Below are 16634 nucleotides of genomic sequence, written 5' to 3'. Positions count from 1 at the left end.
TCTTTATAGTTTTCGACTTCAGAAAACATTTATGTCGTTATATGTGGAAATTTTAACTATGCGAATATACGAGCAAATCCTACAGGATTTACCATACATACATGGTGCGCAAGGCTCTTGTTAATGACAAGCGCAATCTTGATTCCTTGCCACGAGGAATTTCGTGGGCAAATTTTCGTGGACCAGATCTCTGATTTCAGAGAGCTGATGTGATATTGCTACGAATTTGGTATTTAAAAAGCTAATGTTAGTTCAGTTATAAATTAAATGGTTTTATTTCCCGCGCACTGCAGCGCGTGACGAATATTAAAAGAAGAAAGCTAAGCCTGCAAATTAAAAATACAAGAGCACGTGCATTTAACATTAAATAAATAAATATGTCTTTTTGATTCCGAGAAAGTACCAGAAAACTCTCGCACGCGATTTAAAAATCTTATAAAAGGAGGAAAACCTCTCAGTTCGTTGTACATATAAAGAAGATTATGTTGATTGTGGTTCAGTAGTTTGTAGTCACAGTCTACTGGGAGTTCTAAACGTACGCTGTTGTTAAAAATTTTTGTGTCTATAAATAAGTCATTGATTTGCGAAACCGAAAAACAAAAATATCCTTTTATAGGACACCACTCGATAGTTCTGATGAAGAGGACTACCGAAGCCAAAAAGACCAACAAGACCTATCCATTGAAGAAAGAGGATTTCATCCTTATGGCCAAAGAAAAGAAAAGTAAAGCGAAAAAAGGCGAAAACTATGTCAGATACGGAAAGCGAACAACCAAGTAAGAAGAAAGATGTTAAACCTGGTAAGGAAAAAAGAGACATTCAAACACCGAATGGAGAAGCTACTGATGAACAGACACCAGAAGATTTATCAATGGGAAATGATGAGGACATCCCAAAATTCAAGTCATGTTCTGAAGAAGAAATCCGAGACCAAATTGCGAAATTTGGATTTGACGTAATTTGCAATTACTTTCATAAAAGAACTAAGGGTGAGATGGATGAAGAGACATTCACGAAAAAATTTTATCCAGGGCAAATAATTGAAAGAGGAACAGACAGCAGGGAACAAGAATGGATTTCTCCTAAAAAAACCGCGAAAGTATCAGAAAACGAAGCTCCAATGGAAGTTACGACGGAAAATCGATTTGAGCAGCTAAGTGAAGTAGAAGGTATGGAAGAAGAAGGAGGAACCGAAAAAGAGGAAACTCCACCCCCAATAGTTTTCCAGCAAAGCGAAGTGGATTGGCCTAAAATTCATGAAATCCTTATCAATACCTGCAGTGAAGAATTCGAAGCCAATATGAAAATGAAACTACTGTATGTTAATTTAAAGTCAGTAGACGATTACAGAAAAGCAACTCTGGTTTTGCAGAAAAGAAATATACCATTTCATACTTTCCAGTTACTCAGCGAAAAACCTATTAAGGTTGTTCTTAAGGGCCTCCCATCGACAATGAAGGAAGAAATAATCCAGTCAGATCTGGAAAGAAGGAAATTCCCGGTAAGTAAAGTCAAGAAGTTTTCCAGACGAAGAGGAGACGCTATCGAGAAACTTCCGATTTTCCTGTTGGAGCTGAAGAAAACGAAGGAAGGACGTGCAATTCATGGACTCAGCAATATGTTAAATGTTAATGTCAAGATCGAGAAGTTTGCCCCGAAAAAACGCGTAATTCAATGCTATAGATGTCAAGAATATGGACATTCGCAACATCTTTGCTCAAATCCTGAGCGATGCTGCAAGTGTGGACAGCACCATAGAAGTAAAGAATGCCCTCTAAAGCCAGAAGAAAAACCTAAGTGCATCTTCTGCTCACTACCGCATGTAAGTTCATATAGGGGTTGCCCAGTGTACAAGAAGCGGTATGAAGCAAAGAAGCAGCAGGCGAAGCCAACAGCTAAGATCCCTACGCCGGCAGATTTTCCGAAATTCATCGAAACAGAGGAAGACAGCAGTAAAACCCAGATGAAACCTCTCTACAGTGATAGAGTAAAGAAAAAATTGGAAAACGCACCCACAGAGTACAAGGATATCATAAACTGGATCCAAGATCTTAAAATCAAAAAATTTCTGAACAGTATGGTTGAGCACATTGAGAAGATCCGCGCTGCAAAAACCACGGCTGAGAAGTTTACTGCCGGGTTCAAAGCAGCCATGACACTGATGAGATTTGCTGAAAGTGAAGAGTAATCACCAGCTTAGAAGCATTTGAGGGAATTTCACTATGTTTACGATTTCTTTTCACTTTTTCAACACACAGGTTCCCCTGTTTACAGCAGCAGAGCTCGGGGTCAGTACTTGGGTGGGTGACGACCCACGTGACTGGCCTCGACGTATCATCTTTCTTCATACTAGTGAAGATACATCACAGCTTGTACGGCGGCCAGATGCTTGAACCCTCCTTCTCCAAAGTCTACTTGACCAACTCACGTGCATTAGCACATGTTCCTCCTTCACCTTTGTCGGTGCGGTGTAAATCACCTTAATTTTTAATTCTTCCCAACGCCTTAGGGCATATCTCCAACAGAGACAGTTAAAGTAGCAGAGGCTACTAAATGCCGCCTAACCATTCACTCGATTTCGATTTCAGTTCATTGTAGTTACTTAGTTTGTTGTTGTTTAGAAAACTGCTCTTGTTGATTGTAGCGAATTCGCGGATTAGCTTTCTTTAGCTATTTTGAATTACGTTCTATTGGACATTTGAGTAGTTACAATATAACTACTGTGAGATATTGTAATACTGAATGATAATTTGAGGAAATTTAAGCATTTTTTGTTGAGATAATAATAAATTTTTGTTCATTTTTCATCGGACTTGTGCTTTCATTTTGTAACAAACCCGTACGCACGCAACAATTTTTGGTGTCAGAAGTGGGATTTTGAATGCCAATTACAAGAGCGATGGAAGAACAATTCAGGCAAATGATGACTGCATTTGCTGTTTTCCAAGAAAAGATGGAAGGCGCCGTCAACTCCGTTAAGGTAAAAATGAAATTGGGCCAGGAATCCGTTAAGGAAGAAATGAAATTGAGTCAAGATGCAGTCAACGAAAAGATTGAAGCAGGTCAAGAGAAGATTGAAGCAGGACAGGAAGAGATGAAAAGAGAAATTACTTGCATAATAGAAAATAAATTTGAGGCTATGGAAGGCAGAATGGAAGCGGTTGAAAACAAAGTTGGGCAAATTGAAGAAAACGTTTCTTCTGTCAAACGACAAATAGAACAGAGAGTTTCGGCCGTAGAACAACAAATCGATTATAGAGTTTCTTCTGTGAAAGCGCAAATAGAAGACAGAGTTTCGGCCATGGAACAACAAATAGATTACAGAGTTGATTCAGTCAAAGAAGAAATAGAAGGAAGAGTTTGTTCCGTTAAACAACAAATTGATGAGAGAGTTTCTGCAGTCGCCAAAGAAACTGATACTTTAAAGAAGATCGTAGCGACGGCAGGAAGCAATTCTGATAGTTTAAAATTTTTAACGATGCCTGCTCGTCCCGTTCTGAAACTATCTACATATGACGGGAAGACCTCCTGGCTGGTGTATAAGACACAATTTTCTATCGTTGCAGATGCGAATGGATGGGATTCCCAAACTAAGGCCTGTCATCTCACTGCTTCTCTGAGAGCAGACGCAGCGGATACCCTGCAGACGCTTCCCGAAAACCAAAGACTTGACTTCGAAGCTCTATCCGGCGCATTGGAGCTGAGCTTTGGCGAGAAATGTTTAAAAGACTACAGCAGGCTTCAATTAAAATCCCGTCAACAAAAGCCCACCGAATCACTCCAGGAACTCGCCACGGATGTTGAAAGGCTGTCCCACCTCGCCTTTACGGAGTGCCCGAGAGAAACAAGGGAAATCCTGTCCCTGCAGTACTTTATCGATGGCATCCGGGATCCCGAAATACAGAAGGCTCTACGAATGGCTGATGTTAAAGATTTAAAAAGCGCTCTAGTGTACGCCATGAAATTCGAAACAACCCAGCAAGCAACTCGTAAAGACCGCCACCCAATCAGAGCTGCTCAAGTTCAAGAGCCAAGGGATCAAGTCACTGTTCGTCTAGACGATATAACCAGACAACTGAATACCTTGAGACGAAATATCAGTGACAAGAAATCGACCTTAAAATGTTAGAACTGTGAATTTGAAAGACATATGCGAAGGAACTGCAGAACGCCCCAGGGCACTGATGTTAAGAACGCTCCTAGCAAGCAGCAGGGAAATTAATTCGTGGCCATCTCGCGGGGCGGAGGTTGCCAGATAATGAAAAGCCCCAGTTTAAAGCGCTTCAGATTTCTGCAGTGAGAGGCGGCAGTAATGGAGTTTTCATAATAGGACATATTAATGGAGTTCCCTGCAATATGACGATAGATACAGGAGCCAACGTTACCATCATCCGAAAAGATTTGGCTCAACAACTGGGTAGCAAACTTATCTGGACGCCGCCCTGCGTTACCCTCCAGACTGTGTCCGGTGAGAAGATCAACATCGACGGAAAAGTAAATGTTAACATCATGTTTGGAAGTGCCGCTTACCACCACACGGCATATGTAGCAGAGATCACTGATTCTTGCATACTCGGATTGGACTTTCTAAGGAAATACAATTTTTCCCTGGACTTTAAAAATAACGAATTGCATTCTACATCTGAGGACATAGCCCTATTCGGAACTAATGATGGAGTGAAATCTATCCACAGAATTATAGCTCAAGACGATATCACAATACCCGCAAGAACCGAGTTTTTACTTCCTGGATCCATAGCCGAAAATAAAAATTTCCGCTACGCCATCATAGAATATCCCAATAACTGTAATAGACCGAAAGGAGTACTAGTAGCCTCAACACTCGTCGACCTATCCAGAACGGTTATTCCGGTGTAACTGAGTCGCCAATGTAAACTGAGAAGGCGAGAGTTATTAAGAAAGGTAAAGTGGTTGCAACATGTACTCCAGTAACCAGCGTTGAAAAAAGAGTAACATCCCAGAAGTATCCTCAGAGAGCATTACATCGGAGTTATTGCAGAATGCGCAATTAAACAATAAAGAGAGGAATGCTGCCGATCGCGTCATTAAAGATCTTCAAGTTGTTTTCTCCCGCTCGTCTTCTGACGTGGGTCGAACTAGTTTAACACAACATAGAATAGATACCGGCGATCATCCCCCGATCAAGCAACATCCAAGGCGCCTACCGTTTGCTAAACAGGAAGAGGTGTGAACACTGTTAAAAGATATGGAAGAAGGCGATGTCATCGAGCCTTCAGCAAGTCCATGGGCATCTTCCATCGTTCTCGTCAGAAAGAAAGACGGCTCAACAAGATTTTGCGTTGACTATCGCCGGTTGAATGAGGTTACGAAGAAAGACAGTTACCCTCTTCCTAGAATTGACGACATTCTAGACACTCTTTCTGGAAGCAAGTGGTTCTCAACGCTTGATTTAAAGAGTGGGTATTGGCAGGTAGAAATACACCCTCATGACCGAGAAAAGACGGCATTTACTACGGGACAAGGGTTTTGGCAATTCAAGGTGATGCGTTTGGACTGTGTAATGCGCCGGCAACATTCGCACGCCTCATGGAGACTGTTTTGAAAGGTCTTTCCTACGAAGCCTGTCTGATATACCTGGACGATATCATCATCGTCGGAAAGAGTTTTGAAGAGCATCTAGAAAATCTTAAAAAGGTGCTTCAGAAACTGAAAGAAGCCAATCTAAAGCTGAGTCCCGCTAAATGCAAATTGTTCCGAAAGGAAGTGACTTACCTGGGACATGTCATCTCTGCAGAAGGTGTGTGCACGGATCCTGAAAATGTGTCAGCCGTTAAATCCTGGAAACGTCCCGAAAATGTCCATCAGTTGAGAAGCTTCCTAGGGCTTTGCACATACGATAGGAGATTCGTGAAGGACTTTTCTTCCATCGCAAAACCCCTTCACAAACTGACAGAGAGCAAGCAAAGATTCTTGTGGACAAAGGAATGCGAGGATGCATTTAACAACTTAAAGGAAGCTTTAACATCTGATCCAATCCTGACGTATTTTCAGCTCGACAGACCATTTATTCTTGACACGGACGCGAGCAATGAAAGTGTCGGTGCTGTTTTGTCCCAAGAAATAGACGGCCAAGAATGTGTAGTAGCTTACTGGAGCAAGTGCCTGTCTAAACCGGAGAGGAATTACTGTGTCACTAGGAAAGAGTTGCTCGCCATAGTTAAAGCCGTAGAGCATTTCCATCATTAACTATACGGCAGAAAATTCCTCCTCCGCACGGACCATGCCTCCTGACCTCATGACCTCCTTGGCCTGGCTTTTAAATTTTAAGAATCCTGAGGGTCAAATAGCCAGGTGGATACAGAGACTCCAAGAATATGACATCACTATCCGTCATCGTAAGGGATCATCACACGGGAACGCCAACGCCCTGTCTAGAAGATCTTGCCCAGAAAGCTGCCGATATTGTTACAGGGTGGAAGCGAAATTATTACAGGAAAATTGTTACAGGGTGAAAGCTACTGACTCCCGTCGCAAGACAAATTACATCAACATCGGCTGATCGAGACCCGTGGAGTGATGATGAAGTCAGGAAAGACCAGATGGAAGACCGTGACATTAAACCCATAATTGATTTAATGGAGTCATCAAACAGAAAACCTACTGGCAGGACATTTCTATCTGTAGTTCTACAACAAAACAATACTGGGCACTCTGGGATTCACTTCACATTCGAAACGGCGTCTTATACCGGAAATTCGAATTGGGTGATGGGAAGACGTTCCGATGGCAACCGATACTTCCAAGATCCCGGATTCCTGATGTCCTTAAAGAACTACATAACAGCCCTACAGGAGGTCACTTTGGAATAATGAGGACCTTGCAGAGAGTTCGTGAGCGCTTTTACTGGAATAATGCAAAGCATGACATACAAAAGTGGTGCCGATCATGCGATGCCTGTGCAGGTCAGAAAGGACCGAGGAAACGCAGCCGAGGCAAGCTGCAACGTTATAACGTAGGTGCGCCGTTTGAACGTATTGCCTTTGACATCTTGGGACCTCTGCCACGAACTGCTGATGGCAACAAATACATACTCGTTGTCATTGATTACTTCACCAAGTGGCCTGAAGCGTATCCCAGTCCTGATCAAGAGGCTGTCACAATAGCTGAGGTGATGGTACAGCACTGGATTTCCAGGTTCGGAGTGCCTCTTCAATTGCATTCCGATCAGGGAAGGAATTTTACGTCGGCAGTAATCAAAGAGCTTTGCAAACTACTCGGCATTGACAAAACTTAAACGACGCCATTACATCCCCAGTCGGACGGCATGGTAGAGAGGTTCATCCTTAATAACCTCTCATTAGTGGTTTCCAGAAACCAGCAGGACTGGGACAAGAAATTATCGCTGTTTTTACTGGCTTACCGCAGTGCTGTTCACGAGACTACCGGCTATTCCCCATCACAGATGCTCTTCGGTCGTGACCTTCGTCTGCCTTGTGATCTATTGTTTGGTCGCTCTCCGGATGCTCTTTCATCGTCTGAGGAATATATTCAAGATCTCCAGGCCCGGTTTGAAGTGATGCACAACTTTGCACGAGAGTGAGTCAACTTGGCGACGGAGAAGATGAAGACCCGATACGACACAAGAGCTACTGAACATCAATTCCACGAAGGAGACAAGGTGTGGTTGTGGAATCCGACTCGACGGAAAGAACTTTGTCCGAAATTACAGTCACCTTGGGATGGTCCGTACACGGTCCTAAACAAGCTGAATGACGTCGTGGTTCGGATCCGTAAGTCTTCGAAATCTAAACCTAAAGTCGTTCATTACGACAGGTTAGCTCATTACTATGGCCATAGTACGTAATGTAAATAACTGTAAATAGTGTAAGACCATGGTTCTTTTTGTTTCTAAATGTGTATTTAGTATTTGATTTGTATTTTGTATTTGATTTGTATTTTGTATTTGATAGCATTTGATTTGTTTTATTTATTGCATTTGTTGTTCATGTTGTTTATTATTGTAATGTAATGCTTATTATTGCATTTATACCTTTAGTTGTAAGTTTGGCTTCCTGTCCAGGGATTTTACTGCCCGGGACGTGCAGTCCTTGGGAAGGGAGCAGTGTTACGAATTTGGTATTTAAAAAGCTAATGTTAGTTCAGTTATAAATTAAATGGTTTTATTTCCCGCGCAGTGCAGCGCGTGACGAATATTAAAAGAAGAAAGCTAAGCCTGCAAATTAAAAATACAAGAGCACGTACATTTAACATTAAATAAATAAATAAATATGTCTTTTTGATTTCGAGAAAGTACCAGAAAACTCTCGCACGAGATTTAAAAATCTTATAAAAGGAGGAAACCTCTCAGTTCGTTGTAGTTACTTAGTTTGTTGTTGTTTAGAAAACTGCTCTTGTTGATTGTAGCGAATTCGCGGATTAGCTTTCTTTAGCTGTTTTGAATTACGTTCTATTGGACATTTGAGTAGTTAGAAGATAACTACTGTGAGATATTGTAATACTGCATGATAATTTGAGGAAATTTAAGCATTTTTTGTTGATATAATAATAAATTGTTTTCATTTTTCATCGGACTTGTGCATTCATTTCGTAACGAACCCGTACGCACGCAACAATATTACTGTTGATCAGGTAGGGTTAATACAATTAAATCACAGCAACACAGCATGAGCAAATCAGTTTTTAGTACTATTTTACGGTTGGTTTAATTATTACATTTTAGAATTTCACTAAAATGAAAAAAAAAAAAAAAAAAAAAAAATGTAAGCAGTTGCTATTTGCCTTTCCTAGCAATTCCTTTACATCAAACTTTCATTACAACAGTTAATTTATCAAATTTCTCAGATTTTGAGAAAGGTTTCAAACTTTATTACTGAAAGTATAATTGTTAAAGAAATATTACTAGTACTTTATCAAAGGCTAGTCTAGTTCTTCGTAACATCTTAATGTTATAACTGCTACTGCCAACTCAATTGAATTATTAAGCAGTGACACTCACTCAATTTATAATGCGATGCTATATTCAGAAACAAAGGACATAGTTCTGCTCTGAATAATTTTTCTGTTTCCTAGAAGGTTTCATATTTCCTGCCAGCGAAATTAGATTTTTACTTTGAATTCTAGATTCTGAATTTGGCATCCACTGTTAATGAGATACCGTCAGCGGTTGCCAGGTTCAGTTGTTATTCTGACTTAATTTTCTGGGATGGTTGGGTCGTCATGGAAACCATTCTCTGCTGCTAAAAATCTAATGAAGTTATTTTTCTTTTTATTGATGGAAATAATTGAGAACAATCTTTATGTGTTCAGTAGGAATTTCTTCCCAATTTATTACGATGGAAAGTTTTTAATGTTTTGCTTTCCCTCTCTTCTGTTTTCATAAGAATTACAAAATGAATGTTAATGTAGCATTTTATTTCCAATGAGTTCGTTTCCGACGTGGAATAACTTTTCTTTTTGCTTCTTACAATGTAACATTTTTCTTTTAATTGATGAAATATGTGCTTTTTTTGTGCTTTTTCTGATGCATTCCATAAATCTTTCGATCGATACCGTCCTCTGGTATTAGAAAGAATTTTTAAATTGGCTTTGCAAGGGAAAAGGGAGAAGGGTCTATTTTCTGCCTTCTATTTTCGCTCCAGAACTGAATTAAATTTTTATTTTGTTTATTTAAATTAATAAAATCTCATTTAATTTTTATTCTATAAAATTACTATTAATTTGGTTGTTAAATTAAACACTCAAAATAACAATATATATTTATGTAAATAGTTATTTAAGATTATAGTTAACTTTTTAGCTATTAAAATGATGCGTATATTTTAAACTGTTATTCTTGATCTCAGATAGGTATCAGTGATAATTATTTTCCCCTTTTAATACTAAATTCTTTTTAAGCGAGTAATTTGAGTAATATTTATCAAAGCAACATACTTTACAGCAGAAAATACTAAAAAGACTAAATTAATGTAAATACTTAAAAGAAAATACTTAAAAGACTAAATTAATGTAAATACTTAAAAGAAAATACTTAAAAGACTAAATTAATGTAAATACTTAAAAGAAAATACTTAAAAGACTAAATTAATGTAAATACTTAAAAGAAAATACTTAAAAGACTAAATTAATGTAAATACTTAAAAGAAAATACTTAAAAGACTAAATTAATGTAAATACTTAAAAGAAAATACTTAAAAGACTAAATTAATGTAAATACTTAAAAGAAAATACTTAAAAGACTAAATTAATGTAAATACTTAAAAGAAAATACTTAAAAGACTAAATTAATGTAAATACTTAAAAGAAAATACTTAAAAGACTAAATTAATGTAAATACTTAAAAGAAAATACTTAAAAGACTAAATTAATGTAAATACTTAAAAGAAAATACTTAAAAGACTAAATTAATGTAAATACTTAAAAGAAAATACTTAAAAGACTAAATTAATGTAAATACTTAAAAGAAAATACTTAAAAGACTAAATTAATGTAAATACTTAAAAGAAAATACTTAAAAGACTAAATTAATGTAAATACTTAAAAGAAAATACTTAAAAGACTAAATTAATGTAAATACTTAAAAGAAAATACTTAAAAAACTAAATTAATGTAAATACTTAAAAGAAAATACTTAAAAGACTAAATTAATGTAAATACTTAAAAGAAAATACTTAAAAGACTAAATTAATGTAAATACTTAAAATAAAATACTAAAAAGACTAAATTAATGTAAATACTTAAAAGAAAATACTTAAAAGACTAAATTAAGACAAGTTACGAAGTGGTAAGGTGTACACAGCTTTTAACATTATATGGAAATTTTTTAATAGATAATTTTCCTTTCAGCACACTCGGAAACGTGACTGTTGCCTCCTTGAAAACAGTGTATGATAGGAAATTTTCATTAGTAACTGATTTTTCATCTATATTTACTTTTTCAATTTTCTTCTGCAACTGATAGTTTTTCTTGCTGTACACTCGGAAATTCGAGTAATAATGCTTAAATCTACAACATGTGTAGCCCTATTTGAAGAGTGTGATAATGGGAATTTTTTATTATCAACTGATTATTCATTTAAAATTATTTTTCAAGTTTTCTTCGCTTCAGACTTTTTTCTTTTGCATCATATTTTGATGGACTGTTGATGTATCTTTGTACATTTTCAGCAATGTACAATCTGTCTATCACAAGAAAAGCTCTCGCCAGTTAGTCTGCAGCTGTCTGTTGCCATAGAAACGAGCCTTGACCCGTTTTCCGTAGGGGTGTCTTGAAGACGAAACTCTTTTTCCCTGTAATAGTCGCGAAAAAAGAAAATAACAATAAAGCAACTCTTGGTTCTTCCCTATTTGAAATATACTAGCCCTGTTGCTATAACAACCGCCACCCGCCAGACACTGTGGCGGCGCTGTTCTTCTCGTAGACACAGTAAATCATCAGCTTCAGCATCATCTAACAATCTTTGTAACCTCTCAAAACTTTAATTACATGTTATAGAATTTGGTGTTCTTTGGTAACATAGATTAAATCCAGAACTTTAAAAGAGAAGTGACGAATTATCGCTGTGTCTTGTAAGTACTATAGAAACAGAGAATGGGTTTAAAGAACCTTTTATGAAATCAAATAAAGCTTAACAGACGGCACCAACTCGTGTTTACAGAAATCAAAAGTTTTAGCTTAAATAAAAGGTAATGAATGAACTAAACTAATAAAAATAAGTTTAGCCTACCGGCTTTACAGTCTGAATAACAGGCAGGCTCTGACCTAGGGTCAGCGTAACAAGGCTAATAAGCTAAAATAACTCAACGCCGCAGAATATTAATCGCAAGAGAATTACATTTAGCAATGTGGCTTTCAAGAAGGTAGAAAACTCTCTAATGCTACCTTGTAAAACTTTCTTTCAAATAGTCTCTTCTTTCTACCTCATTTGAATACCGTGCGAGCTAGAAATTTACATTCTGGCAGAAAAATGGAAATGAAGTGGCTAGGAAAGAATATTAACATAAAATAACTGGTAAGAAACTTAAAACGAGACCTTATAATGTGTATATGAAAGATGTTAGGGATACAGAAAAAGTAGACTGATAACTCTCGTTATATGTATGTAAAAAGAACGCACATATGTACACTATACGAGTCCAGTCATTGGGAAAAATTATTAGCATATCGATGAGAATTTTATAGTATGAAATGCAGTTGAGTTATGTAGTTTACATTTCTTATAGGGGAGGGGAATCGCCGAAACGAGTGTTGCATAGTAATCCCTTCAGCTGGATGTTTTGGACATGAAAGAACAGAAGAAAATCTTTCTCCTCATAAAAGCATTTTTATTATCGAATAACTATTTCAAAGGCATGCACATATCTTGAAAATACGCTCTCGTCAGAATTAAAAAATAGTGAGAGAAATAAAACTGAGGTGTTACTTATTGAAAACTGACTGAAAAAAAAGCAAATCAGTAATGCAAAAAAAGCATTACTGAATACAAATTACCGTATTTGCCAGTGATTAAATTCAAAATATCGAATTTAGTGTCATATATATGGAAATTAAAAAATGATCTGCCCTGCTTTGTAACAGACCTTTCTTTAATATGGTATATGGGTATATGGGCGTGAAATAAAAATCGCAAATCTTGTGACATCGCTGAAAATGTACTTTCAGTTCAATGAATACTTTTCAGGTTTGGAGGGATCGAAGAGGCTTTCGGCTCACTTTAGTTCGGCGGCCTAAGGCATATCGTACTTTCTCATTTGGGTTCTTCATTGATGCGTAAACTGACAAATCCATTTGCGTATTTAATGGTCTTGATTGTGTTGGAAAGTTGGCGTCGTTTAGAAGAATGCTGTAATTATTTATTAAGACATTTATTCATGTTGTCAAAAATACTATCACTTTTGAAGTTGGTCTTCTCCGAGAGGTGATCGCTACGACAGGTTCATTGTATTTGTATGATTTATAAAAGGATATTTCTGTTTTATAATAATGTATGACTTTCTTGATTTTGCATCATTGTCCTGGAATTTAAACTGAAAAACAATACTCTAAAAAAATAACGACAGTATTTCCGTGGTTGAAGATGGATAAATGTATTTTAATGTGGAAAAGTAAATTCTTATTGGAAACCAGAACAGTAAATAAAATTTCTTACAATGAAATAGAAAGCAAAAGCAAGTTGAGGCATTATATTTGTAAATATAAGCATATGAAAACTGATCAGTCCGTGTTTGTTTCAGAATAATGGTGTCCAACAACTGGCTTCCGAGGCCACAGTTTACATCGTCTTGGAAGACGTGAATGACGAAATTCCTCTGTTCATTGAGCGAGAACAAGAAACTGTTCTTGAAGGCATGCCACCTGGTACTAAAGTAACTCAAGTACAAGCCATGGACAAAGATGGAACCTACCCGAATAACAAGGTAAGACGGTCTTTTAACAATATTTTGCTCTTACTTCACTGGAAAGCCCAAATTAACAGCTGAAATGTGAAACTAAATGTTTTGAAGAAAAAATCTGATTGCAAACTATACAGTGGACGCTCTTTAATTCGAAATCGGTTAATGCGAACTGAGGATCCCTCAAAATTCGTATTGGAATTAATGTTAAGAATAGCTCATTAATTCGAATTAAATTTTTAGCACTTCGAGTAATTCGAACTAAAAATTTTCCAACAACAACAACAACAAAAAATTCCCTCGTTTAACAGAGAAAATACATGCTATATTTATTATTTTATGTGTCAAAATCATCTGTATTTCTTTTCTGTGTAAAGAGGTACGTGCCTGCATTTCTAGACTATTGCATTGCCGCCAGACGAAAGTGTATTTGTTGCATCAATTTAATATTCAAGAGCAATCTTTTGGTACATATTTGAAATTATATAGCAATGAATTCTTATCGCGAATTCACGAGGTCGCTGGTTAGACTGTATACTATAGACAACTTTACAACAACTACAGCCAATTTAATTTCGTGGACTGTAAATATAAGTAAATATCTAAATCGAAAATGATTAATTCCCGACCATACGGGATCAAAACCTGTATGCTACGCTAGGAGTTCGAATCTTAACTAACTGAAGTTGCGCAGAAACAATGCGCTGTATATAACTTGCCGCGTAGGAGGCAAGTGTAGGAGGCAACACAAGGTATTTTTTTTGTTACCAAAAAAATTTCTAGTGTGCCTTGGCAACAATAGATGGCGCATACGCATCATGATTCAATTATGGTTGCTATGGTAACGAACCTGTCAAGTATGTATTAATGCGTTCTATTCTTTTTTTTATTGTTACAGCACTTTGAGTGATTTGTGCATCGAAAAATGCATTGTCGTCACGTGGACGATATTTCTTCTATTTTCAAGTGTTTGTGTAAATAAATAAAGCTACAGTCCACAAAACGTTAGTCTTATTCTTAATCACATGGGTAAAGGGGAAATGAATCATGATAAAATTTCGATCAAAAGTTTTCAATTTTTTTCGACCATTGTGTACTTGCATAATTGTAGCAGCAGCATCGTAAGTTTAATAAATTACGAAATCAGCTTTCTAAATTAAACAAAAGTTTAAATCAAATATATGCTTAGAATAAATTTCTTACTTTCAGAGGCAGTGATCTTCTTTATTTACTACTTTTCTTACATTCTGTAACTAAAAATTGAAAAATAATTTGAATATTTAATGAAAAGAAAAACTTTTTAAAGTTACACAGCTTAAGTGGAGTAAAAAAAAAAAAAAAAAAAAAAAAAGCAAAATTAACTGTCATAATCTTCTTAGTTATCTATGACTTAAAAACAAAATTGTGGCATTCATATATCCAAATGGTATTAAAAACATTAAAAGAATTTCAAGAAACAGAAGTGAATACAGAAAAATGATGTAATGTGTAAGAATGATTGCATTTAGTTTTCTTAAATTTCTCTTTGAGAATTTTGATTTATTATCTGCCTATGTTCTATTTCATCTTTAGCATTTCTACGATTTTATTTTTTATATTATGTTTATATTACGTTTGTAGTAACTGAAAAAATTATTTTTCATGCCTTAGAGCATTTGACTAAAATCGTATAATTTAAAGAGTTTTTTTTTATGTACTTCATTACAATCTATGGAAATGGATAGATCTCCTGATCTATTAAAAAAAATTCCAATTAAAGAAAACTTTCTTTTCCACCCCATGAGGATTAGAAATAAATAATTATGTCAATGAATTTTTATTTAATTATTTAATTTGCAGAGTTTCTAGAGTCATTAGGTTATTTTGAAGCTGGAGACTTGAAAAATGTGCCGGGACTCGAACCTGGACCTCTCAATTACGCCGAGTGTGCTACCGTTACACCAAGAAGGCATGCAGAAAGGAGGGAGAAAATACCTTATATACTCCCCCTTTTAAAGGGCGACTGGGGATTAGGGGGCCAAATCCTGGTGATGAAGAATCATCATCCACCATTTTTCAGTTCGGGCGCCACTGTAGAGTCATTACGGTTTTTTGATGCTGGGGAAGTGAAAAATGCGCAACGGCCTCGTCGGAACTCGAATCTGAATCTCTCGAATACGTGTCGAGTGTGCTACCGTTACACCACAAAGGAGGGAGAAAATGCCATATAAGTTGTTAACAACTCATTGAACAGAAAATTGTATTAATACGAAACACATAGACTGTGCATGCATTAGTACTAAAAACACATATTTTATTTGATTCCAAAGGAAGGGAAGTGCCCCTTTTGTTCTTCTATTCGGACACTTATAATAGAAGGCCTAAAAATTCTGTTCTAATTCCTTTCCAATCAGTGATGCACCAATTTGTAGTTTATTTGAAATTTAGCAGTAATTTAACTTACGTAAATAAGCATTTCTCCGCGCATAAAGATTTTCTTTGTTCAGCAAAGGGAAATAAATCCGGGAAGAAAAGAATGCGTTTGAGAAATGAAAATTATATATGCAGTTTAACGAACTAATCATGTAACGTGATATTCTCCTTTCCCCTTTTTGATTTAAAAAAACCTTTATCAATTAGTAATTAAAGAAACTGATTTGAAAAGCATGAGATCTAGAATTATTTTATATTCTGAGAAATTCTAAGAAGTCTCATATTTCCGGTGAAACATCAGATCTCTCGCTGTTTGGTTCCCCATTTTGAGAATAATGAGAGCATATTTATTAATTAAGAACTCATTAGCGAAGGAAAGTATGGAAAAATTGAGTGCAAGACGATATTTGTTGGGATATTTTTCCGCTGAAACTAGATGCGTACTTCATTTTTCTTCGACGACTACTTCGATCTTTCGTGTCATTTGAAAAAGATAATATTCATAAGATTTAAGCAGGTAAAATATTTTCAAGCTGAAGCAAAAGTATTTGTGCGATAATTCATAATTCTAAGTTTTAAACTGATATTAAATTGGGAAGACATTTAGTAACGAAATTCCAGTGGAAAAATGGTTGTGCTAATATGAGTTTAAAACAGCAAAGAAAATGAGATTAAATGCTTAAAACTTTTAGGATTGCATATAAAACCGTAGAGCAAATACACATGAAAGTATATCGAATCCTCGGTTATACATATTAATTATGCGAATATCTGTAAGCATGGATAACACGGAAACATCCCTGAAAAACTGTAATTTTTGTACGTGTATT

General features: G+C 36.2%; 1 protein-coding gene across 1 annotated transcript in view; it reads left to right on the top strand.

The window, feature by feature from the left end:
- Positions 1–16634, top strand: part of LOC118189821 (neural-cadherin-like) — a 1221277-nt gene that overhangs the window by 679522 nt on the left and 525121 nt on the right. Inside the window, exon 13 of the mRNA XM_085823084.1 lies at positions 13234–13416. Within this exon, the coding sequence (XP_085679210.1) occupies positions 13234–13416 (183 nt within the window). The remainder of the gene's footprint in view (positions 1–13233; positions 13417–16634) is intronic.

The sequence above is a fragment of the Stegodyphus dumicola genome, chromosome 1, assembly GCF_044657685.1.
Source record: "Stegodyphus dumicola isolate Sdum_Otavi_A_Nest chromosome 1, ASM4465768v1".
NCBI lineage: Eukaryota > Metazoa > Arthropoda > Arachnida > Araneae > Eresidae > Stegodyphus > Stegodyphus dumicola.
This window is presented reverse-complemented; position numbering and strand designations above follow the sequence as displayed.